Genomic DNA, 26,221 nt, shown 5'->3' with positions numbered 1-26,221 from the left:
TGCTCTGGGCTGGGATGGGAGCAGGTCGCCTTCAGGTATCCAATATGAATGTTGGTCCATAAACTGAAGTATTTAATAAACGGCCATGACATGTCCCTACTGTGGAATACCATTCAGCCACAAAAAGGAATAACTACTGTTACGTGCTACAACATGGATAAACCTAGAAAACACACTAAGTAAAGAAAGCTAGATGCCAAAGATGATGTGTTGTGATTCCATTTATATGAAATGTCCAGAAAAAGGAAATTCATAGAAACAGAGAGTAGATTAGCGGTTGCCAGATGATAAGGAGAGGGAGAAGTCGTTGCTAGTAAGTATGAGGTTTCTTTCTGGAGTGATGGACATGTTCTGGATTTAGATCATGGTCATGGATGTACAACATAGTGAATATGTTAAAAACCACTCAGGGCTCCTGGGTGGCTCAGTCGGTTAAGCAACCGACTTCGGCTTAGGTCATGATCTCGTGGTTCGTGGGTTTAAGCCCCACATCGGGCTCTGTGTTGACAACTCAGAGCCTGGAGCCTGCCTCGGGTTCTGTGTCTCCCTCTCACTCTGCCCCTCCCCTACTCACACTCTGTCTCTCTCTCTCTCTCAGAAATAAAATAAAAACATTTAAAAAATTTTTTAAAAACCCATTGACGTATGCACCTTAAAGTGGTGGATTTTCTGTTATGTGGATTATATCTGAATTTTAAAAAGTTGAAAGCACTACCAATCCTGTGGGCATTAAAAAGATAATAAAGGAACGCTATGAAAAACTCTGTACCCGCAAATTTGATAACTTAGACAAAATACACCAATTCCTGAAAGACACAATCTACCAAAGGTCACACAAGGATTGGCCATTGGAATAGAACTGTATCTATTAAAGAAATTTAATCAATAAATAATACCTTTCCAAAACTAAAAGCACCAGGCCCAGACGGTTTCACTGGTGAATTTACCAAACACTTAAAGAACAAATGATATCAATTCTCTATAATATGTTCCAGATTATCTGTGTAGAAAATCTTAAAGAATTGACAGGAAAAAAAAAAAAAAACTAATAAGTGATTATGGGAAGATTGCAAGATGCAAGATTAATACAAAGAAATCTGTTGTTTTTTATATACCAGCAATAAGCTATTGGAATTTGAAATAAAAAATACACACCACTGACATGAGCACTAAAAAAAAAAAAAATAGGAATAAATCTAATAAAATATGTACAGGATCTATATTAGGAAAACTACAAAACCCTGGTGAATGAAGTCAAAGAAGATCTAAATAAATTGAAAGATATTCCATGTTCATGGATAGGCAGACTCAATACTGTTAATATGGCAGTTCTTCCCAACTTGGTCTGTAGATTTTATGCCATTCCAATCAAAATCCCAGCAAATTACTTTGTCTATGTCAACAGATTGATTCTAAAGTTTATATGGAAAGGAAAAAGATCAGAATAGCTAACGTAATGTTGAAGAAAAAGAACAAAGTTGAAGAACTGACTTCAAGACTTACTATAAAGCTGTAGGGGCGCCTGGGTGGCTCAGTCGGTTACACGTCCGACTTTGACCCAGGTCATAATCTTGTCATTCACGAGTTTGAGCCCCGCATCGGGCTCTGTGCTGACAGCTCGGAGCCCGGAGCCTGCTTCGGATTCTGTGTCTCCCTCTCTCTCTGCCCCTTTCCCACTCGCATTCTGTCTCCATCTCTCTCAAAAATAAATAAACATTAAAAAAAAAAAAAAAAAGACTTACTATACAGGTGTGGTAACCAAAACGATGTGATACAGGTGAAAGAATATACAAATAGATGAATGGAATGGAATAGAGAGCCCAGAAACAGACCCACACAGATGTTATCAACTGATCTTTGGCAAAGAACAAAGGAGAAATGGATAGCCTTTCTCACAGGTGGTGCTGGCACACAGGATCCACAGCAAAAAGAGAATTGAGACGTTAAGCTTAAACCTTTCACAAAATTAATTCAAAACAAATCACATACCTAAAGGTAAAATGCAAAACTGTGAAGCTCCTAGAAGATAATAGGAGAAAAGCCAGATGACCTTGGATTTGGCAATGAGCCTGATGCACGGTTGGAACTCACGAGCCGTGAGATCATGACCTGAGCCAAAGTCGGAGGCTTAACCTGCTGAGCCACCCAGGGGCCCCTGAGTCTTTAGAGGTGACATCAAAACTGTGATCGATGGAAGAAAAATTTGAGGATTTGGACTGAAAATGAAAACTTCTGCTCTGGTAAAGGCATTGTAAAGAGAATGAAAAGACAAGCCGTAGGCTGGAAGAAAGTCTTTGCAAAGCGTTTCTCTGATAAAGAACTTGTATCAAAAATATGCGAAGAATTCTTCAAACTCAACAATGAGAAAATAAACAACGCAATTAAAAAATAGGCAATGGTCGGGGCGCCTGGGTGGCGCAGTCGGTTGAGCGTCCGACTTCAGCCAGGTCACGATCTCGCGGTCCGTGAGTTCGAGCCCCGCGTCAGGCTCTGGGCTGATGGCTCAGAGCCTGGACTTTGTTTCCGATTCTGTGTCTCCCTCTCTCTCTGACCCTCCCCCGTTCATGCTCTGTCTCTCTCTGTCCCAAAAATAAATAAACGTTGAAAAATAAAATTTAAAAAAAAAAAAAAAAAAATAGGCAATGGTGTAGTGACCAGAGGAGGCACGGATGGAGGTGGGGTCCCTAAGGATACCGATAGTGGTCTGCTTTTTTTTTTTTTATGTTTATTTATTTTAGAGAGAGAGAGCACGAGCAGGGGAGGGGCAGAGAGAGTGAGGGAGACACAGAATCCGAAGCAGGCTCCAGGCTCTGAGCTGTCGGCACAGAGCCCGACACGGGGCTCGAACCCACAGACCGCGAGATCATGACCTGAGCTGAAGTCGGACGCTCCACCGACTGAGCCCCCCACCCGCCCAGTGGTGGTAGTCTGGTTCTCCATCCAGGTGCTGGTTTTGTGGGTGGGATCACTTTGCGAAAGCCCATCAAACTGCACTCCGATGATCTGTGTACGTATGTCCATGATGTTATACTTGAATGAAAAGTTCACTTTAAAAATAAATAGATGTGAGTTCTGCACTGCTCACCAAGGAAGATACACACATGGCAAATAAGCATATAAAAAGATGGCCCCCATCATACGTCACTAGGTAAATTGAAAGTTAAAATTTTTTTTTCAACGTTTATTTATTTTTTTGGGACAGAGAGAGACAGAGCATGAACGGGGGAGGGGCAGAGAGAGAGAGGGAGACACAGAATCGGAAACAGGCTCCAGGCTCTGAGCCATCAGCCCAGAGCCCGACACGGGGCTCGAACCCACAGACCGCGAGATCGTGACCTGGCTGAAGTCGGACGCTTAACCGACTGAGCCACCCAGGCGCCCCGGGAAAATGGAAGTTAAAATGAGATACCACCACCCCTGTGTTAGAATGGCTAAAATCCCAAACACTGACAACACCAAATGCTGGTGGGGATGTGGAACAGCCGGAACTCGGACTTATTGCTGGTAGGAAAGCAAAATGGTGCATCCACTTTGGAAGACTAGTCTGGCGGTTTCTTGGAAAGTTAAGAAGTCTTGCCATATGATCTGGCGGTTGGCCTTCTGGGTATTTACCAAGACGAGTTGAAAACTTATTCCCACACGAAAACCTGCCCGTGAAATGGTTTGTAGCACCGTAATTCATACTCGCCAACAGTTGGAAACAGCCGAGATACCCTTCAGCAGGTGAGCGGATAAACGAACGACAGTACATCCACAGAGGGGACTATTATTTAGTGTCGGAAAGAAGTAAGACAGGAAACAACAGGGAGGGACCTTCGATGCATGTTACGAAGTGAAAGCGGCGAGTCTGAAGACATGAGTCTACTCACGTATGATGCCAACTGTGTGACATTCTGGAAAAGGCAAGACTGTAGAGACAGTAAAAAAAGACCAGTGGTTGCCGGGGGTTGGAGAGAGGAGAAGGGATGAATAGATAGAGCACAGAGGAACTTGAGGCCAGTAAAACTATTCTTCATGATGCTGGCGTGGTAGATACATGACATTTTTTATTTTAGCGACTGTATCACACTGTAGAACTCTATAACACCAAGACGGAACCCTCATATAAACAGTGGACTTGGGTTAATGCTGTTGTTCCAGTACGGGTTCATCGGTTTTAATCAATGTACCACAGTGATGAAGGGTGTTCATAATGGGGGGAAACGGTGGGCGGGAGAGATGAGGGGGTCGGAGGGACTATGTGGCAACTCTGTACTCTCTGATCAACTTTTCTCTAAGCCTACAACCGCTCTACAAATCAAAGTTTGTGAAAAGAAAAAGAAAATAACCATTGCTTTACTCTCCTTACTTCAGCTGAAATCCAGCTCTGAGGTCCAACCTTCCTGCCAGGAGCTGTCCAGGAGCCCAGAGGTCTTTTTTCCTTTCTGCCACCAACCTTCCCCGAGGTGGTTGCCTCACTAGCGAGGGGAGGGAACAGCGTACAGAAAGAAACATACTAATAGCACCATATGTTGTCCTGTGCTCTGTGGCCATAGGAACAGCTTCTGGAAAGCTTGGGTTCTGACCTCGATCTCTTCCTTCAGACCCTGGCCGAGGAAACGCAGGAGGAAGCAGGTCTCTGAGATAGCCTGCCACACCGTGGGTGGCCCAGAATGACCTGTTCGACACTTCCGAGGACTGACTCACTGGGAGGTGACAGATGTGATTTCCCCCAAAGCCTGAGGAAGATCCCCTATTGCTCGTATGGTCACAACATTGTGGCCGCATGTCTGGGTGGGGCTTTTGGTTTGCGGAGTGCATTTGCACGCTCACATAGCTGTCCAGGAAGAATCTGCCTGGGCCCTACACCAGATACTGGGGTTAGAACCATATGTATAATGGATGGGCCATTGTTGCCATTGAAAAGCCTGGTAGGGGAAGCAGTTACCACATAGGTGTCGGGGAAGTGGGGGACGCCCAACCCAGCCTGGGAGTCAGGAAGCCTTCCCTGAAGAAGTGACCTTATAAACGAAGACAGATGAATGCGTATTAGCCACGGCAGAAGCGGGGGAAGGTGGTGGAAATGTTCCAGGCAGAGGGAGCACAGGCAGAAAGACACTCGTTGCAGAGAGGGAACGTGAGGGTGTAAGACTGGCCAGGGAGGGAGGGCCCAGACCCCTCAGGGTCTTACAGTCCAGGTTGGGGGTTGAACTTTGTCCTAAGGCAACGAAAAGGCCATTAGCTTTGAGGGGCAAGGAGGGAGTGACCATCAGATGCACTTTTTTGGGAGACAACTCTAGGTGCATTATGTGGGCATATCAAGGCATTGAAAAGGACCCGGACGTGTAACGGGCCAGACGGGTGGCCAATGCCTGTGTGTTTGACAAAGGAAAATGGGGTGCAGATAAATGGGCAGGCTAAGAGAAACTAAAGATTTGGTTTGTGTTACATGAGTCTTTAAGAACATCTTTATTGAGGTATGGTTTTCATACAGTGGGGCACACAGATTTTACTGTACAATGGGATGAGTTACCAACAAATGTGTGTACCCATTTAGCCTGTGCTCTTTTCAAGCTAGAGAATCTTTCCATCATCCCAGAAAGTTTCCTCGTGCTCATTCCTGATTGGCTCTCCCGTACCGTCCAGAGGCAACAGCCATTTTTATTTACTGGACCATAGATCGGTTTTGCCTGTTCGTTCTAGAACTTCTTGTAAAGGCAGCCATTAGAGCATCCAACTTTTTGCGTCCAGCTTCGTAGACATACTGTGTTTTTTGGTCTTTGTCCATATTGTTGCTCGTATCAGCACGTTGTGTTTTGGTTTCTTGCATTACTGAGTAGTATATACCACCTATGTTTACCCCTTCCCCTGTGGACGGACCAGTTTGTTTCCGGTCTGAGGCCATGATAAACAAAGCTGCCATGAACATTTTTGTACAAGTCTTTCTGTCAATATATATTCTTGTTTATTTGGGGTAAACGAGTGGCATTCTTGGGTCACTTCTTGGTGGGTATCTGTTAACCTTACAAAGCTGCCGAACCAGTTTTCAAAGTGGTTGCACCATTATGATGATAGCACCAAGAATGCACGGTGGTTCCTGTTTGCTGGCCCCCTTGTTATAATTAATCTTGGTAATTTTAGCTATTCTGGTGTAGTATAATCTCATCGTGGTTTCAGATCTCCATTTTCCTGATAAGCAGCGATGGTGAGCGTATTTACGTGTGTTTATGTCAGATAGGTGTATTTCTGTCATTTCAAAAATGTTACGTACATTGAGTCGTACTGTAGATGATCCTTGGGGATTGGCTTTTCAATTCAGCGTAATCTTCTGGAGATTTCGTCCAGTGTGTGCTGTATATCAACACTTATTTCCTTTTTATTGCTGACTAGTATTCCATGGTGTAGATGTACCATAGTTTGTTAAACTCTTCACCCACCGAAGGACACCTGGCTTGTTTCAAGGTTGGGGCTATTATGGATAAAGCCGCTTATATAAGCATTCACGTACAGGTTTTTGGATGAACATAACTTCTCATTTCTCTGGGATAAATATCCAGGGGTATAAACCTCTGGGCCATGTGCCAGCTCTAAAGTGTGTATTTCATACAGGCTCCTGGGTGGCTCAGTCAGTTAAGCATCTGACTCTTGGCTTTGGCTCAGGTCTTGATCTCATGATTTTGTGAGTTCAAGCCCCACATCAGGCTCTGTGCTGACAGCACGGAGCCTGCTTTGGATTCTCTCTCTTTCTCTCTGCCCCTCCCCCACTCACAAGATCTCTGTCTCTCTCAAAATATGTAAATAAAGTGTGTGTTTCATGCTATAAATTTCCCCCTCAGAATCGCTTTCGCTGTGTCCCGCCACCTTTGATATGTTGTTTATTTCTTTTCTTTCTGTTCAATGTATTTTTGGATTTCCCCTGAGACTTCCTCTCTGGCCAATGGAGTCTTTAGATATGTGTTTAGTTTCTTTTTTTTTTTTAATTTTTTAAATGTTTTTATTTATTTTTGAGACAGAGACAGATCATGAGCAGGGGAGGGGCAGAGAGAGAGAGAGAGAGAGAGACACATAATCTGAAGCAGGCTCCGGGCTCTGAGCTGTCAGCACAGAGCCTGACACGGGGCTCGAACTCACGGGCTGTGAGATCATGACTTCGGCTGGAGTCGGGCGCTTAACCGACTAAGCCACCCAAGCACCCCTTGATGTGTGTTTAGTTTCTAAGTGTTTGGAGATTGTCGTGTTATCTTTCTGTTTGCTTTCTAGTTTGATTCCATTGTGGTCAGAGAACACGCTCTGTATGATTTCAGTTCTCTTACATGTGTTGAGGTTGGTCTTATGCCCCAGGATATATGATCTGTCCCGTGGGTACTTGAAAAGACTGTGTATGTGTTTTGCTGTCGTTGGGTGGGGTGTTCTGTAAGTGTTATTAGATCCTAGTGGTTGATGGTGTTATTGAGTTTTTCTGTGTTCTTGCTGATATTCTGCCTCGTTGCTCAGAAACGATACAGAAGGTTGACATCTCCAGTTATAATCCTGGGTTTGCCTAGTTCTCCTTCCCGTTTTACCAGTTTTTACCTCACATAGTTTGCAGTGTCATTGTTTGGGGGAAAACATTTAGGATTGCTGTGTCTTCTTGGTGGCTTGATCTTCTTGTCATTCTGTAGTGTCACTTTCGGTCCCTGGTAACTCTCTTTGCTCTGAAGTCTACTTCATCTGATATGTTTAAAAAAAAATTTTTTTTAATGTTTATTCACTTTTTTTGAGAGAGAGACAAAGACAGTGTGAGTCAGGGAGGGGCAGAGAGAGAGGGAGACCCAGAATCCGAAGCTCCAGGCTCTGAGCTGTCAGCACAGAGTCCGACGTGGGGCTCGAATCCACGAACCACGAGATCATGACCTGAGCTGAAGTCGGACACTTAAGCGACTGAGCCACCCAGAAGCCCCCTCTTTTTTCTTTTAAATCATATTCTTTCTGTTTAGAGAATTCCCATCAGCCATTCTTTTAGGGTAAATATGCCAGTTGTCTTAATTTCTTTTTCATTCCTGAAACATATTTTCTCTGGATGTGGGGTTCCGGATTGGCCATTCGTTGCGCACTTAAAAAATGCCGTTCCGTTCCTTTTGGCTCTCGTGACTGCTGACAAGAAATCCACTGTGCTTTGAGTGTTTTCCCTCTCAGGGAAAATGCTATTCCTCTCTTGCTGCTTTCAAGACTTTTTTCCTTGTCTCTAGTTTCCAGAAGCTTGACTACGATGTGTTTTGGTGCGTATTTCTTGGCCTTATCCTGTTTAGGGTTCACATAGCTTCTCGAATCTGTAGTTTTGGGTTTTTTTAAATTTTTTTAAAATGTTTTTATTTATTTTTGAGACAGAGACAGAGCATGAGCAGGGGAGAGGCAGAGAGAGAGGGAGACCCAGAATCCGAAGCAGGCTCCAGGCCCTGAGCTGTCAGCACAGAAGCCGACGCGGGGCTCGAACTCACGGACCGTGAGATCATGACCTGAGCAGAAGTCAGACGCTTAACCGACTGAGCCACCCAGGCGCCCCTCGAATCTGTAGTTTTATGTATTTTGCCAAATTTGCAAGTTTTCTGTCATTTGGGTACTTTTCCATCTCTGCCCTCTGCCACTGGGATTCCAAACGACATGCATGTTGGACCATAGGTCCCTGAGGCTCTCTGTTCATTTTTCTCTGGCTGGTTTTCTCTCTGTTGTTCGGGTTGGGTAATGTTACTGTTCTGGACTCAAGCTCATTGATTTTTTCCTCTGTCCCCTCCACCTGCTGTGGAGCCCATCCACTGAGGATTTTATTTCAGTTATTCTGTCTTTCAAAAGTTCTAGAACTTCCATGACTGTGTATTCATATCTCCTATTTCTTTGCCAAGACGTTCTTCCTTTTTATTTGTTCATAATTGTCCATTGAAATATTTTTTATTATTTTTAATTATTTTTAATTTCTTTTAAATTTTTTTTTTTTAATTTACATCCAAGCTAGTTAGCGTATGGTGCAACAATGATTTCAGGAGTAGATTCCTTAATGTCCCTCCCTCATTGAGCTCATCCCCCCTCCCACAACCCCTCCAGTAACTCTGTGTTTATTCTCCATATTTAAGAGTCTCTTATGTTCTGTCCCCCTCCCTGTATTTATATTATTTTTGTTTCCCTTCCCTTAGGGTCATCTGTTTTGTCTCTTGAAGTCCTCATATGAGTGAATTCATATGATTTTTGTCTTTCTCTGACTAATTTCACTTAGCATAAGACCCTCCAGTTCCATCCACGTAGTTGCAAATGGCAAGATTTCCTTCTTTTTGATTGCCGAGTAATACCCCATTGTATATATATGCCACATCTTCTTTATCCATTCACCGATTGATGCACACTTGGGCTCTTTCCATACTTTGGCTATTGTCGATAGCACTGTTATAAACATTGGGGTGCATATGCGCCTTCCATCGAAGTATTTTTAACAAAGCTGCTTTAAAATCTTTGTCAGATGGGACGCCTGGGTGGCTCAGTCGGTTAAGTGTCCGACTTCGGCTCAGGTCATGATCTTGTGGCTCGTGAGTTCGAGCCCCGCGTCGAGCTCTGTGCTGACAGCTCGGAGCCTGGAGCCTGCTTCGGATTCTGTGACTCCCTCTCTCTCCGCCCCTCCCCTGCTCATGCCCTGTCTCTGTCTCTCTCAAAAATAAATAAATGTTAAAAAAAGTTTTTTTTAAAGTCTTTGTCAGATAATTTTAACATCTGTGGGTTTAGCGTTGGCACCTACCGATTGCCTTTTTTTCACTCGGTTTATGTAATCCGTTTCATTTCATTCCTTGTTGTTGGTATGACAAGTTATTTTCCACTGAAACCTGGCATTGTGGGTATTATGAGAGTTATGAGGCTCTGGATCTCATTTAAACCTCTGTTTTCGCTGGCTTCCTCTAACACTTCCCTGAAAGTGGGGAGCGCTGCCTCATTATTACCAGGTGAGGACGTAAGTTTCTGCTCGCAGCTTCCATTGACGAAAAGAGGCGCCCTTGTTACTGCTGGGTGGAGTGGGAATTCTGGCTGCCATTGACATCTCCCTGCCTGGGAGGCACGAGAGAGCCCCATTGCTCCATTGACACCATGGGGTGGAGGAAGTGACCTCATCCCCCTGGGCAGCAGTGAAAGTCCTGGCTCTCCCACTGGGCTTTCTCCGACACCACCCCAGTCAAGGGAGTGGAGGGGGCACTCTTGACTGTCTGCTGGGGCAGGAAGTCCAGGACCCCTGGTGGTCCTCACTGACACTGTGGGGTCGTAGGCGGGGTTGTGATGGCAGAGAAGATTAAAGGTCTGGCTTTCTCAGACACCACTGGTGGTTGAGGGAGGAGTGGGGCACATCGTTAGAGCCTGGCTAGGGGCAGTTCAGCCTCCCCATTTGGCCTTTGCTAGTGGCTATGGTGCCACACTTCTTTCTGTCATGTTTGGTGGAAGCAGAATGGTTATCATCTAAAAGTTTTGTGTCTTTCCAGGCTGCCCCTCTCCTGGTCCTTTGGCTGGAAAGAGCGGGCTCTCCTTGGGGCTTTTTCTGTCTGTCCCCATTGGTGTTTCCGGGTTGTGGGTTCTTCGAGTCCAAGGCTGGGATACAGGAGGCAACAAGAAAACCCGGGGCACCCACCACCATGCCCCTTCTTTTTCTCAAGGTCCTTAGCTCATCTCCCTTCTCTCTGCTTTCAGGGTCTCGAATATTAGTTTTGTATATAATATCCAGGGTTTGTAGCTTTACTTAGCAGGAGGAACATCTACTCCACTTTGCCAGAACCACTGTCTGTTTTTTCGTATACTTAACACCTACTCTTTGTGTGATTAAAAAATAATGTCTAAAAACAATGTGTTATCATAAAAACGTTTTTCGAAAAAAGTAAACAATGATACCTCTCTTGCCCCTCAGAGATAACCTCTGTTAACACTTTGGCAGGTAACCCTATCTCATTTTTTTTTAGATGTAGATACAGGACGTTAAGACTCATCATTGGAAGCATCTTAGTGTCCTTTTGGTCACATTTGGCAGAAAGGAATTTGTGCTAGGTAAATAAAAAATCAAAGAACTTAGTGGAAGGATACTGGGGCATCTCCTAAAACTCAGCCAAGCAAAGCTTCTCAAAGGAGTCGGCTCTCTCTCACCTCCTTTTCTCTCCTCATTCTATTCCTTTGGGTCTTCCTGCCCTCCCAGTATTTATTCTAGGTCACCAAGACCTCCATGTCACCAAGTCCAGGGGCCACTTTTCGGTCCTGATTTTATGAATGTTGCAGCTGTATTCTGCTCTCCCTGTTTGAACCACTCTTGAGTTTCTTGACATCATATTCTCTTATTTCATGGTTCCATGGGTCTCACCTTCCCAGCGTCCTTTTGCTAATCCTTCGTGGACCCACCTCTTAACCCTGGATGCTCAAAATGTGATATTACATGGGCAAAGTGGGACTCTGGTTTTCCTCTTCCAAATTGTCTCCTGTCCACACTTCCCCATGTCAGCGAGCGTGACCCACCAGTCTTCATTAATGGAGAAGACAGAAGGCATTCAAGCCTCCAGAAGGGGGTCATATCCACTTGGTGGGGGCGGGGGGCAAACTTTAATTAGCCATGATACAAGCCCTTCCCACTTTCCATAGAGATTTTGGCCAGAGCTGAAGCCTGGGTTTTCCCAATCCATTTCCATCGGATTTGGACACAGTGCCAGACCATATTAAACCATATTAAATACTGGTTTTCAGTGTGGGCTGTGTGTATATGTCTTCCTTTTCCTGTGTCTTCGTGAGCGTATTTAGTAAGACTAGAGACAGACTTGGGGCGCTCGGGTGGCTCAGTCGGTTGAGCAACCGACTTCGGCTCAGGTCATGATGTCACAGTTCGTGGGTTCGAGCCCCGCATCGGGCTCTGTGCTGACAGCCCGGAGCCCGGGACCCGCTTCAGATTCTGTGTCTCCCTCTCTCTCTGCCCCTCCCCCACTCATGCTCTGTCTCTCTGTCTCAGAAATAAATAAACATAAAAAAAAGAGACTAGTTAAAGGCTGTATCTGTGCCTACTGCTCTAATGTCAGTAAATAGCCCCTTAGAGTCCTAGAGAGTTCTAGACTCAGCTCACTGGGACTCTCGAAATCAGTGTCTGTTTCATAAAAAGTTGTAAAAACCACACCTGGCCAAGTATCGGGACGAGTTTCTGATTTCAGTTCCGTCCACAAACCTTGTTGATTTCTTTTCTTGTTAGAGAAGTTTCTCTTGTGCCAATAAGCCATATTCATGAATGGGATGGAAAGGGAGGAGGTGACAGATTCTTCTAATATAATTGGCAAGAGTTTAAAAAGAGGGGGAAGAAGAAGACTAAAGAAGGTGGATGTGCCAGTGGCCGAGAGCGGTCACCTGCTGTTGGGTTAATGGAGAGAAGATGGGGCCGGGGACCCTGGGGCGGGGGGGGGGGGAGGAAAACATCGTCAAGGGAAGAGAGAACAGGTGAGACCACCGTGTGCCGAGTCTATCCCAACGATAAAGGCAGTCACAGGGCCCCATCCAGTCTTTTCGCCCCCGACGATAAAACGTTCATTCGCTCCGTCTTACAAACTGGAAGGATCCTGCCAAGAGTGAGCAGCCCGTAACGAGTGCGGTTTGTCACGACCACCGTGTTTTGCCACACCCGGAGAAATCAGAAAGCTGCCAAGACACGTGTAATGGGCCTTCTCTTGCGTTTTTCCATTTACCTGTTGATCTGTCACTTTGTCACCGTGCGAGCATTTGCTGGCAAACCAGGCAGGCTCTGCGTTTGACAGATGGCGGGATGGAAACAATCTGTGGGCCCAGAGGTCAGCCTGGGAGTGGATACCTTGGCGAATTCCGGATTCTGTGTCTCCCTCTCTCTCTGCCCCTCCCCTGCTCATACTCTGTCTCTCTCAAAAATAAATAAACATTAAAAAAAAAAAAGAAAGGAGTCAGACAGAACTGGGTTCAAATGAGTTCAGATGAGTCCTGCCTATGCTACTGGCTAGTTGTGCGACCTTGGGAAAGTCATATAGCCACCAGGATGTTTCTCGTCTTTGTAAGTTCAGAGTTTCACAAGATTGTTCAGAATAAATTAGATCGTGGGCTTCAAGCCCTGAGCAGTGTCTGTCATAGAGTTAGTGCTGCACACGTGTTACCAAAGACGCTAAGACTCCTTCTCTTCCCTCCTCTTATTTCCTTTTGGTCTTACCCGCACCTTTGGTCTTCCCAAGCATTTCCGTGCCCTTTCCTTGGTAAAGAAGGTCACGGGCAAGGTTGGGAAGTCAGCCAAGGCTTATCTGTGTTTCCTTGATGGTTCTCCCTTTTCCTGCACGTCTGCTCCAGCCCTACTCCCTCCCTGTTCCCTCCCCGTTCCTTGCACACACCTCCACCCTCCATCACCACCTACCATTTCTCAGGTTTTCCCTTTCCTGGCCCTGGAGTCCTTCCAGTATCTGCTCGCCCCTGCCGCTGCTGTGGTAGACACGTGTGTTAGCTACACGCCCCTCCACTAATCCTAAGTCTCGAAAAGTAGGCTAGGGACAGACGAAGTGGGCAGTCCTAACCCGTGGAGAATGAATCACTGGCCGCAAGAATTCGGGCAATTTGTGTGCAAGATGTCTTCTCTGAAAAGCCTCAAATTATAACACAGAGGCAAAACCACATGCTCAGCCCTTCGAGTGTCCAGAAAATGGTAGGGATGATTTCCTATGAACGTGGCATAGAAAAGAATGTGGGCTTTGAGAGTCCGGCCACCTGGGATGTACCTCTGGCTCAGGTTGTAGGAACTGTGACCACAGGAACTTGGGCAAAGACACGGTCGACTCTTCCCTGAACTGCAGAAACCATGGGTAACTGTGATTATGTCATGGGGTGATCTTGACCGTTAAACTAGGCAATCAAGTGGCAGTGCCCAGCATGGTCTCTGACGCAGAACAGCTGCTGTGTAATAGCCAACCTGTCTGCCTGCCTGCTTTCCCTCTTTCCTTCCTTCCTGTTCTCTAGGCGAAAAGGTAGAGGGAATTGACCTCCCTATGTAACACTGTGAAGATGTCAGTTAATTACCTCTTTCCTCCTTTTTAAATGTTGTGGTAGGAGATGCGTGTCAGGAAAGGTTACCATCATGACCAGTCGTAAGTGTGTGGTTCGCTAATGCTAAGCACGTCCACCTTGTTGTGCAATATCCTACAGCACGCTTCGTCTTGCAGAACTAAAACTCCGTACCCTTGTCCCCTCCCCCAGCCCCTGACAACCGCCATTCAACTTTCTGTCTCTGTGAATTTCACTACTCTGGGCACCTCATCTGAGTGGGATTGTACAGTTTTCTTTTTGTGATGGGCTTATTTCACTTAGCCCAGTGCCCTCAAGATTCATCCACGTTGGAGCACATGGCACGATTTCCTTCCTTTTTGAGGCTGAATAACATCCCATTTTTGCCTAGACCATATTTTGTGGGTCCGTTCACCTGTTGATGGGCACTTGGGTTACTCCTACCTTTTCGCCGCTGTGCACTTGGCCGTACAAACATCTGTTCAAGTCTCTGCTTTCAGTTCTTTTGGATATATGTAAGAAGTGGGATTGCTGCTCATAGGGTAATTCTATTTTTAATTTTTCGAGAAATCACCAGCACCATTTCTCATCCCCACCCCACCCCCCGCCCCATCCCTGCCAACCGTGGCTCAGTGTCCCCATTTCTCCTCACTAACAATTTTGTTTCGTTTTGTTTATAATAGCCATCTTACTGGGTGTGAGGTGGGGTCTCGTTGTGGTTTGGATTTGCATTTCCCTGTTGATTGATGATGTGGAACATCTTTTCATGTGCTCTTGGCTATTTGTTTGTCTTCTTTGGAGTAATGTTTTTTCAAGTCCTTTGTCCATTGTTAAATGTTTTTGTGGTTGTTGTTGTTGCTGTTCCTGAGTTAGTTGTAGGAGTTCTTTATATATTCTGGATAATAACTCCTTATCAGGTATATGATTTGCAAATATCTTCTCCCATTCTCTAGGTTTGCCTCTTCACTCTGTTGACTTTAATGCACAGAGTTTTAGATTTTGATGTACATCCACTTTATTTTTATTTCATTCCTTGTACTTTTGTTGTCATATCCAAGAAATTATTGACATATCCAGCATGATGAGGCCATTCTCCTTTGTTTTCTTCTGAGACTTTTACAGTTTAAGCTGTTTACATTGAGGCTCTGGCCCATTTTGAAGTAATTCTTTGACATTGAATTGTCCCGTCTCATACCAGGGTATGCATTTACGTTTATTTGCCTTCTTTTGTGTCCCCTCAAAGTTTTATTTCATTAAAATCTTGCATATTTGTAAAGCCTATTCTCTCTCATTTTTTTTTCTTGTGACTATAGGTGGGATCTTTTTCCTAATGCAGTTTCTGTTTTTTTTTATTTATCTTCTTGAACAATATTAATTTCTATCTTGACTTGTACCAGACCACCTTACCTAATTCTCTTTGTTGTAGCCATTTTTTACAGTCAATTATTTGGGGGGGTTATAAACACTTTGAAGGCGAAAAGATTATGAATTATGCCACCTCTTTAATTGGCAAAGGTAGAATTCATTGTGAGCCTCAATGAATGAAATGACCGTGACTTCTAAAGTCTCGGAAACTACCTTACCCACACACTCATCCTGAAGTTACTCAAAGTACTCCAGCTGAACAAGAAATGAATCAAAATAAAGAACTCATAACTAGAGATGATATGATATAAAAACAAAGAAATAAAAAAATAAACAGCAATGAAGTAAATCACACTTAAAGCTGCTGCCTCCCCCCCCCCCCACAAAATACGGCTATTTTCATAGTTATTACATTTATTATAAATGTCCAAAAAGGATTATTGAGAGAATGGTGATACAGTATAAAAATATTTAAAATAAATCCAATCCAGGTTTGTATCTTAACACCTGATTTTACAACGTTTAGATTAAGAAAGGGGCTAAAATCACAGGTTCAGAAACAAGTTTTTAAATCACATAGAAATTCTAGGCCTAAATCTTTTCTAGTAAAATTTCCAATCTTGATTAAGATGAATGGTATTGTCAGAAAACCTAAATGCACAGAGTTGACACATGAAGGAGTTCCATACCTACACAATCACTCTGAAAGAAATTGACAAAAGGATTCCAAAAATAACCTTGAGGAAAGAGCTGAGGTCACTCAGAGATTGGCAGTGGAAGCAGATTCCCACCGAAGCAAGAGGGTGTCATGACTCTCCTGGGTTCTAGGCTCAGATTTTAGCTATAGATTTGCCACTTTATGATCCGAGGAAGACTCCTCACTGCTCAGAGCCTCTGTCTTCCCATTCGTAGAATGGGAAGGTTGCACCACCTCATCTCCAGGATGCTTTCCTAGTCATATAGTCTAGAATGTGTGTGACTTTGAAAACAAACCAGAAAACGTTACTTTCCAAGCCTGACCATGCATCAGAGTCATCCAGGGGGTGTTTCGTTTCTTGGCCCAATCTCAACGCCATCTGGAATTGGGCCATAGAATTGTCTGTGTGAGGGAAGCATGCTGATAGCTAATAGATAGCCGTTGCCGAACACTTATTATGTGCCAGGCACTTCTCTAAATATTTTCCATTAATTTATCTTCTGGTTTCTCTACAGATCATGTAAATTTTTCTCCTCTTACCAAACATTTTCCATCAACTCATTGGGTTCAACCTCGAGCTCTAGTAGATCCCAAGAACACATCTGGCATGCCCTGTCCTTTTAGGCGACACCAAATTGGTGATAGACACAAATGCAAACTGGGCATCAAATTTTTATGGCAACATTCGCTCATAGGTGACATCCAAGTGGTCCAAAATATACTGACTTCTGGATTGCCATCAAAATGCATCCTCTCTGAGGACTTTTGGTCCTCTAAGAGCCCCAGAGATTCTCCACCCCAGCTTAGGAACATTGAGTCAGGGGTGAGGGCTGGCCGACCAACCAATGACTAGGATGTGTGACTACACATGAAGTAGCAACTTCAAACAAGATCATGAAGGACAGCGAAGCATTGAATAACCATCCGGAAGGATATTCAAAGGATCCGTCAGGCTATGTAACTACATAAAGGGTCTTAGAACCATGGAGACCCTTCACCCCTCCCCTAATGTTAACAACTTACATGACAAGGTGAAGTTACCAAAACTTGGAAATGATCATTGGTACAATACCGTTCGCTAAACTGTGGACCTCATTTGGATTTTAGCCATTCCCCGCACCCCCCCCCCCGCCCCTGCAATATCGTCTTTTAATTCCAGAGTCCCTTCCAGGATCTCACATTGTGTCTAGTTTTTTTGTGTCCTCAATTTCCTCCGATCTGTGGCAGTTCCTCTGGCTTCCTTATCTTTTATGACCTTGACATTCTGGTGAGTACTGGTCGGTGATATTACAGAATTTCTCTCAGTTGGGTTGTGAATGATATTTTTCTCATGATTCTATTGTGTGTATGCATTTTTGGTAAGAATCCCACAGAAGTGACCTATGTCCCTCTCAGTGCATCGTATCAGGGGATGCATGATCTTCATATGTCTTATTATTGATAATGTTAACTTGGATCATGAGGTTAAGGCAGTTCTGGGTTTCTCCACTGTGAAATTACTATTTTTCCCTTGCAATCAATTAATTTCCCAGAGGAGATACTTTGAGACTATGCAAATATCCTGTCTCCTCTCAGATTTTCATCCACAGATTTTAGCATCCATACTGAGGGCAGTTATTACTGTGGTGTTTGCCTAATGGTGGTTTTGCGTTTCTCTCCCTCTATCCACATTAATTGGAATTCTTTTGTAAAGAGGACCTGTTCCTTTCCCTCCATATTCTCTTATTTATAACATTAGTATACACTCATGGGTATTTATTTCATTCTACAAATTGTAATCCAACACTGTCATTGTTAATTTTGTTGTTCAAATTGCCCTGGCTTTGGCCGATGGAAGCTCCTTTGAGCTGGCTCCCGTATCCTTCTGACACTCCCGTCCTTTTTCAAGGAATGACTTATATTCTGGCACTATAAGATGTGCCAGGTTGATCTTGTGTATTTCCTGCCCTGCTCCTAGAATTGGCCATTTCTCTAAGGAGCCCTGGTTCCTTTGAGTGGAGAATGGTATTTAGAAACCAAGACCTGGGTCCTGGATGTGCTCATTGTTATTGGGATGTCATTTCCTGGCTCTCTCAGCAGAGCTAGAAAATATATGTATGCATTTTCCTTTTTTTAATGTTTATTTATTTATTTTGAGAGAGAGAGAGAGAGAGAGAAAGAGAGAGTGGGGGAGGGACAGGGAGCAAGGGAGAGAGCGAATCCCAAGCAGGCTCCATGCTGTCGGCACAGAGCCCAGTGTGGGGCTCGATCTCCTGAATCGTGAGATCATGACCTGAGATGAAACCCAAGAGTCGGATGCTAACCCAGACACCTGTATGTCAGTATGTATGCACTGCAATGCAAATAATGCAAACATACACACATCTTTTTCACTTCCGTATGTATCTCTGTGTTAATACATTAAAAACCACAAGTTCATGCTGATTTCTCCAACTCCGGTCCAGTAAGATTGACTCACCCTAGATTTCCCTCCTTCCTTATTTGTAACTTGTTTCTCCAACAGTGAGAAGCTGGCTCTCATTATCTATGATAGATTTACTTATTTGTTTAGTCACAGCACACACATAAAAGAAGTCTCAGGGTTTTAAACACACGACAAACAGATTGAATACTTAGAAAACTATGTGCATAGTTCTTTTTGTCTTCAGCCTTACAGCATCCAGTCAAAATACTATTTTCCAACGTTCTTCAGTTTAATTCTTTCATCCCCCACCCTTTCAATGCAGTTACGTTACTCACTTATAATGTAGTCCGGTTAATTTGTTTTGTTTGTGTTTTTCACCCCACCTGCCCCCCCCTCCTTGCAATCCTAGTTGACTAGAGTTATTTATTTAATTTGGCGTATGTGGACTATCGCTCTGGTTCTAAGAGTCAAAGTGGTACCTAAAAGTACTCCCAGAGAAGTATTGTCCTTCCTCATCCCCCCTCCCCATCTCATCCTCCTCTCCTTTTCACCCTGTCTTAGCCCAGTAGTGTTAGTTTCAGGTGTATCCTTCCTGCTTTGGAGACGGGAGGTTTTAAAATTAGGTCACAGAACAGATTCTGCCGTCAACAGTCACGTGGAGGAGAGTGGGGCTAGAGAAGGGAGGTCAAACCCCAGGGATCGAGAAGAAGGGAAGGAGGGAGGAGAGACCCAGGACCAAAGTGGGCGGGGTCAGCGCAGGACCCCATGCCTTGGTGCCTCTCTTATTCCCACCTGTGGAACTAAGGCTTCAAAGCATGGGCCTAGAATGTTCCAGAACACCAGGGAAGCAGCGTGGGGTGCCCACCAGTGCCTGGAGGTGCCTGCCTGTCTCCCAGTGAGACGTAGGCCCTCCACCTGTGCTATTCCACTCCGTTTGAGGCATCCCCCGGGAAAAGAAGCTGTCCTCCCTGCCCCGTGTGGGGGCTGCCCCAGGAACGTTGGACCCAGGCAGGACCTTTGACCGGGTCCCCCACATGAGGGAAGATGACCTGTGTCTTGCGTCATCGGATCAGGTCAGCATGTGAAGATGAGTTCTTCCTCTGTGCCCTCTGAGGCTACCCCCCCAACTCCAGGCTTCTCTGTCCTATCCGGGGTCCCCGGTAGAGACTCATCCTTACCGGCTCAGAAGAGGAACTTGGAGATGGGAGTTGAAGGTTTCAACACCACCCCCCCTGGCGGGCGAGCGGACATTCCCTTTACTGGCAGCAGCTGGAATTTCACAACAGATGCTCCTCTCAGCAAGGTGCCAGGGGAAGCCAGGCCTTGCCTGCCGAGTCTCTGAAACCAAGAGGCATCGTCCTTGGGGAGGGAGGGGGTACCACCTTCCTCCCTCTTAATCTCCACCCCCAAGCCACTGGGGTTCTGCTGACAAGTCAGAAGAAACGGCTGACGGCTGACTCATCGGACGGAAATGAGTGTGCTGAAGGTCCAGGTGGCCAGCCACCGTGTGCTGGGTCAACCCCTAGGGCAACTCGGCTGAGGATCCCCGGGCCGCGCTCACACCTCCCTTGACCCCCAGCAGCCAGTGCCCCGGGCAAGTCCCGCCTCTTAGAGCAGCGTGGGGCAAGCCCTAGATGGCGTCAGGGTGCCTGGGAGACAGGCACACCGGGAGATCTGCCAGATGCCTCTGGGGACGTCTGGCTCACCCGTGGAGAAGGCCTTGATGGCCTCCAGTGAACAGCCAGGGACACTGAGGCCAGGAGGTAGGAGAGTCAGGGGCCTGGAGGAGGGAGGCGGCGTGGGCCAGCAGGCGTCGGAGGGGTGCAGCGAGGGCCCCGGGACACGGGGTGCCGACCCCTGAGGGTAGGTGTGTGTGCAGCAGAAGCAGCATTGGCCGAGAATGTTCATTTACGTCTCGTGTTTGCATCGTCACAGTGGGACACAACAGGGCAGGGTGACTCATTCCTGCCTCGTGACACAACCCAGCCGTCCCTTGCGGCAGGGACTGGGCGGAGGGGACTTTAAACCCGGTTGGTGTGGTTCGGCCCTTCTCCAGGCTAGAGATCGCTGACCCCAGTTCAGCGGAACAGGGACAGTGTGCCTCTGTGAGTTCTGATCCCCTCTCCAGAGGGTGAGCCGCTGGTGTAGACAGACGTGGTGGGCTCAAGATTCCCAGCAACTGGAAATGTAGGTTTCTTTTTTTCTTTTTTTAATGTTTATTTACTTTTGAGAGAGAGACAGAATGTGAGTGCGGGAGGGGCGGAGGGGCAGAGAGAGAGACACAGAATCGGAAGCAGGCTCCAGGCTCCGAGCTGTCGGCACAGAGCCTGACCCGGGGCTCGAACCCATGAACCGCGAGATCATGACCTGAGCCGAGGTCGGACGCTTAACCAACTAAGCCACCCAGGGACCCCAGGAATGTAGGTTTCTTAAAGCAAGATCGTGTTACAGTTCACAGAATCCTCACTTCTGGGTGTAGAAACATGAATTGAGTTTATTTTTCTTCCAGCGACTGGCATCTGACATTGCCGAGGGGGCGGTGCATTTTAGCGGTCAAGGCCAGGCTCCCTGGGTTCGCATCCTGGCTTTGCCACCTCCTAACTGTGTGACCTTAGGCAAGTTGTCTAACTTCTCTGGGCCACAGATTAGCCATCGCTCCATCCCCCCTCCCTCCAGTCTCCCCCAAAGGTGGTCCAGCCATCAGCCTCTTACCGCTAAGTTGCCCTCATCCCGGTGGGAGCCCTCCAGGGTCAAGGATCAACAAAACAGCTGAAGTCCAGCTTTTGTTGCTGGTACCTCCCTATCCCCACCCCCAAGGAGCTCACGTCTTCTCTCAGCCCTGGCGGGGCTCGCAGGGAGCAGGTGTGCTGGCCGAGTAGGGTGACAGGAGAACACAACAGCACATCCCCACCTGGCAAGCATCCAGTCTGAATAAGGGATTCTCTTAACGCCCCTCTGCCCTTGGCCCCGGGCGACAAAAGAGAGCCGTCTGGGATGCTGGATAAGCCCCTCGTGTCCTCAGTCTTCCCGTGTTGGCAGGGGCAGGTAGGCAGCTGTGTTAGTTCTGGACGGACCCCTCCCGGCAAGGCCCCCAAGGTGGTGGCTGGGCGCCGTCCCCGCCATTCTCTGTGACTCTTATTACAGGAGCGGGTAGGTCATGGATCCCCTTTTGTCCCCACAATTCGGGAATACAGAAGTCCCGCCTGACGCCGTGGTCTGTTGATATCCACATTGGTTCTTCCAACTTTGGCTCCTGCCCCCCGGGCTGCCCCTTACTCACCCTCTCTGGGTGTCAGCTTCCCCTTTTGTGGAATGAAGGGCGTGAGGGGGGTGACCTCTGCACTGCCTCCAAGAAACCACCCTGGCGCTAACGGGGAGAGATTATCCTTCGGGCAAAGGGTCCCTTGTGGACATGTGGGCCAGCCAGCCATGCCCCCAAAGTCATCCTCTGGAAGGTGCCTGATTTTCCAGCTCCTGCGGCAGGTTCTGTTAGCTCTGAATCTGAAGAGCTCTGAGCTGGACGGGGTGTCGTAGTGGGGCTGAAGGTAGAAGGCTGAGGGTGTATGACAAATACTCGTCCCCAGGAGGCACATCCACGCCGGGGACCAGCACATCGAGGCGAGGGAGGGGCCTGACAGCCTGGAATCGGCCCGGTCAGGCCCAGTGTCCGTGGGTCCACTGCCTGGGCTACCCGTAGAGGAGTCAGCAGACAAAGGGCCCAAAGGTGACTGGGAAAGTTGCCCCGGGAGGGCCCGGGGACAACTTTGGGTTTCCAGATGCTGCTAACCGAAGCACCCAGTGTCCATGGTCCTGAATCACCCGTGGCAGTTTTTCTGAACTCAGTCGGCTGCCTCAACAGCCAGGAGGTGGTGGCACCTGGCCCTCGGCTCCGGGGTCTCCGTCCTTGGCAGGCTCCTTCCTGCACCCAGATGCTGTCTCTTCTTTCTGGAATGTTCTTCCCCTCACTTCTCTCCCCGCTCCCTCCTCCGGTGTAAGTGTCCCTTCCGGGAGGCTTCCCAGTGACCCAGAGTGGGCTCCCCCTTTGGCCTGCTGCCAGTACCAATCCTTGTTTTGGGGTTTTTTTTTTAATTTTTATTTTTTAACGTTTGTTTATTTTTGAGACAGAGAGAGAGAGACAGAGCATGAACGGGGGAGGGGCAGAGAGAGGGAGACAGCCCCATGGTGCATGGCCCACCGGGGACCTCACTGAGGTGAGGTGACGCTGGACAGCTCACAAAGGGGCTGTGTGCCCTTCGGCCGGCGTGTGGCTCCTCCCAGGCTGGGGCAGTAGGGGGATTATTTGCCGACGCGGGGCCTCCACGCACCTAGTGTTCTGGTCATGCAGCCGGGTCCGCGTTAGGACTTCACGGTTTTGCATCTCGTTTGCCTGGCTCAGCTCCGAGCTCTGTGCTTCTGCTTGTGGTTTCCTGGTCCGTCCCCAGTTCCACAGAGCCGGACCTCTGCTTCCTCAGCTTCCCTCCAGGACCTGAGCTGACTGGCCAGCTACGGGGTCCGCCCCGAGAGGGGTGAACACGGGAGAGTGTGAGTGTGGCCAAGGCTATAGCAGGACAGCCTTCGTGTCTCGAAAGCTTCCTCGGCACGTCCACCGTGGCATTCTTCCCGACAGCCCTACAGGGTCAGTGCCGTGTTATCCCCATTTTACAGAGAAGTAAACTGAGGTTGGGAAAAGGTAACAAAAGTCTGCCTAAAGTGCGCCGCTAAACAGCAGAGTCACGCTCTGCGTCCGAGTCTGTTGCTGCCAGAAACCGGGTTTATTCACCGTGCTAAACCACCTGCCGTGGCTTCCCGGGGCCCCAGGAGCCCCCACACGTTAGCCAAGAAGCCGCGCTGGGCCCGCTGAGGCTCTCAGCGTTTGGCGCTTCTCATGGCTCCCCACCTGTTGCTCATCAGCCTTTTCTTAAAGCCCCTCCTCGGTGGCTTGAAGATTCTGGTTTTTCTCAAGGAGTCCCCCTGCCCGCTGGGGTCTGGCTGCTCCAGGCACTCGTGGGGATGCTCGCCACTGCCCGGGGGGCCAGGCGGGCCTCCGTCTCAGCTCCCCGCCCCCGGCAGCCTGCATCTCTGTGCTGTTGGGCTCCAACAGCTGTAGGCTCTCTGCCTCCACACCGCGCCCTTGGCATTGGGGCCACAGCAGGGCTGATCGGGCCGGGCTGGGAGTGCCTGTGGACTGCCATCTGCTCTGCTAGGCCATTTGCTCCCTAAGCCTGGGGCTCTCCAGACTGACCGGTGTCTGTCCCTCCCCCCCCCCCCCCCCATGCAGGCGATGACTCAGGATGCAGCCAGGGGCCACGACGTGCACGGAGGACCGTATCCAGCATGCCCTGGAGCGCTGCCTGCATGGCCTCAGCCTCAGCCGCTGCTCTACCTCCTGGTCAGGTAGGTCTGGGGGAGCAGGGGTGGGGTCCGCGGGGCCCGAGAAAGCCTCAGGGGCCATGGCGAGCGCTGGGCAGCTCACAGAAGCCGGCAGGTTGTGGTTCCGAGCCCCTGGACCTCCCGTGGGCTGGACCTCCCGTGGGCTGGTGCTCGGCACAGCACCCGATGGAGAGTAGGCCCTCGGTATATGGCAGTTTGTCTGTGCTCCTGTAACATATTCCTTCTCCCGGGACCGTATCTAGCTTTCTTCCCACGTGCCGAAGTACAACCTTGAAGAAGCTATCAAACCTGCTTAGAAATACAACTACTGATTCCAACAGAGCAGCTAGGCTTTCGTAGATAGCTCTTCCCGGAATGGTTCCCTTGGTGTCTAGATCTTTCCAGATACAGGCTGGGGCAATTGTATCTCTGAAGACCGGGGCCTGCCTGTAATAATTTCTCATGCTTCTAAGATTTTTCACATCTCGTATCTCACTTGCCTCGCTAACTACGCCATGAGATAGATATCCGCTGCTCCTTGAACACACCTGGTTCCTCCCTCCCTCAGGACCTTTGCACCTGCTGCCTGGAACTCTTCCCTCAGAGCTGCCCGTAGCTGGCTCGTTCTCACCCAGGTCTCAGCTCTAATGCCACCGCCTTTGAGAGGCTTTCCTCTGTCTTTGGAATTCAACAGATCTGTATTAAAACTGCCTCTCACTGGCTGCTATAACCTCACCCCAGTCACTGAACCTCCCACAACTCCACCTGCCTTGTCGGTGAAATAGCAACCACGGGAACCTCTTCCTGAAGGGAGGATAGGAGACTCAGTGGAGATCACGTGAGAACCCAGCATCCTATTGGCACACACTAGGTGGTCAGTAGATGGCAGGTTGCTCCCTGTTCACTTCCTGCCTAGGTGTCGATGAAGCCTAAGCGTATAGAATTGAGGTAGGGGGACGACATCACGAAAGAAAAGAACACAAAAAAGACCCGACTTTTGCAAATTTTCTGAGAACCGATGTCCGCACGAAAGCACCGCTTGGGCCTCCCCGACCTTAGAAGGAGCCCCCGCACATGAAGGCTCCCGGAGCTGGGGCTCCGTGAAATTCGTGGTCGCTCCGTTTCCACCCTTACTCCTCTCCCCTCCACTGCACGCATGCGCCCGTGTGCGCGTGCACACACAGGCCTCTAGGACCGCGCCTTTCATGTCTAGGGGTTTACCCTGGCCGAGTGCGGGGAAACAGAGCCTGACAGAGGGCAAAAGTCTGGGGAAGTTACAGAATGACCAAGTGCTCACTGTAGCTTTCGAAAGGTAGATGGATGTAGCTTCCGCCTTCCTCGGCTCCGCGGCCAGGCGGTCCCGGGAAGTCCCAGGGCTGTGGTAGCCTTGGTCTTGCTTCCTGGGGCGGGGCTTGCTGTGGCTCCTCCCCTTATTCTTCCAGCGCCCTCTGCCTCTGCCCTCCTTCCCTGCACCTTGCATGCTCCGGCACCCCCTATAGGAAACCAGGGGAGCCGGGTTGGTGGAAGAACCGTAGCTCTCCAGAGGCAAGGGGTGCAGACTCGTGGCCCCTAAGGGGGATCCCAGCCCATCTCTGTCTCTTGAGCCATTATCTGCAGGAATAAAAAGCTTGTCGTTGTGTCTTGATGAGGAAGGAGAGAGTTGACTGTTGATTCAGAGCTTTCTCAGACTCTTTAGAAAGGAATACCCCAGGGGTGCCCCTAGGGATTCCCACTTCTCTCCAGATGTAAGCTGAACGCCTGCCTCTCTCTCTCTGCCTTTCCAGCCGGGCTGTGTCTCAACTGCTGGAGCCTGCAGGAGCTGGTCAGCAGGGATCCGGGCCACTTCCTTATCCTCCTGGAGCAGATCTTGCAGAAGACTCGAGAGGTGAGGGCCGGCCTGGGACTGAAGAGTCAAGGGAAAGGTCCCCACGGAGTGTCAGTTCTGGGGTGCCTGGCCCACCAAGGGGCTTGGCAAAGGCGCTGGGAGCCCCTGGGCTTTCTGTTCCAGTGGTGCTTGTGAGTTGAAGGCTTCTAGGAAGGGCTGTGGTCCTTTCACCAGGAAGACGAGGACTCGTGAGCCACGGATCTGAGTTTAATTAAGCTGCTTCTTAAGACAGACATGGCTTGGGGCGCCTGGGTGGCGCAGTCGGTTGAGCGTCCGACTTCAGCCAGGTCACGATCTCGCGGTCCGTGAGTTCGAGCCCCGCGTCAGGCTCTGGGCTGATGGCTCAGAGCCTGGAGCCTGTTTCCGATTCTGTGTCTCCCTCTCTCTCTGCCCCTCCCCCGTTCATGCTCTGTCTCTCTCTGTCCCAAAAATAAATAAACGTTGAAAAAAAAAAAAAAGAAAAAAAAAAGAAAAAAAAAAAATA

The 26,221-nt window shown here is 48.1% G+C and overlaps 1 protein-coding gene and 1 long non-coding RNA gene across 6 annotated transcripts in view; one reads left to right on the top strand and one right to left on the bottom strand.

Annotated features, from left to right (window-relative positions):
* Window positions 1–26,221, top strand: part of PIK3R5 (phosphoinositide-3-kinase regulatory subunit 5) — a 71,047-nt gene that overhangs the window by 22,183 nt on the left and 22,643 nt on the right. For all 5 annotated transcript variants that reach the window (XM_045490396.1, XM_045490392.1, XM_045490393.1 and 2 more), the window contains exons 2-3: window positions 23,761–23,876; window positions 25,637–25,737. In XM_045490396.1, the coding sequence (XP_045346352.1) occupies window positions 23,774–23,876; window positions 25,637–25,737 (204 nt within the window). In that variant the 5' untranslated portion in view covers window positions 23,761–23,773. The remainder of the gene's footprint in view (window positions 1–23,760; window positions 23,877–25,636; window positions 25,738–26,221) is intronic.
* LOC123604382 lies at window positions 89–19,107 on the bottom strand. Its single transcript, XR_006715310.1, has 3 exons — window positions 18,676–19,107; window positions 1,852–1,855; window positions 89–99 (listed from the first exon to the last, which is right to left on the bottom strand). It is a non-coding gene; the product is annotated as an uncharacterized LOC123604382 (long non-coding RNA).

Source organism: Leopardus geoffroyi, chromosome E1, assembly GCF_018350155.1.
Source record: "Leopardus geoffroyi isolate Oge1 chromosome E1, O.geoffroyi_Oge1_pat1.0, whole genome shotgun sequence".
Taxonomy (NCBI): domain Eukaryota; kingdom Metazoa; phylum Chordata; class Mammalia; order Carnivora; family Felidae; genus Leopardus; species Leopardus geoffroyi.
The sequence above is the reverse complement of the archived record's forward strand: the minus strand, read 5'-3'. Positions and strand labels throughout refer to the sequence as shown.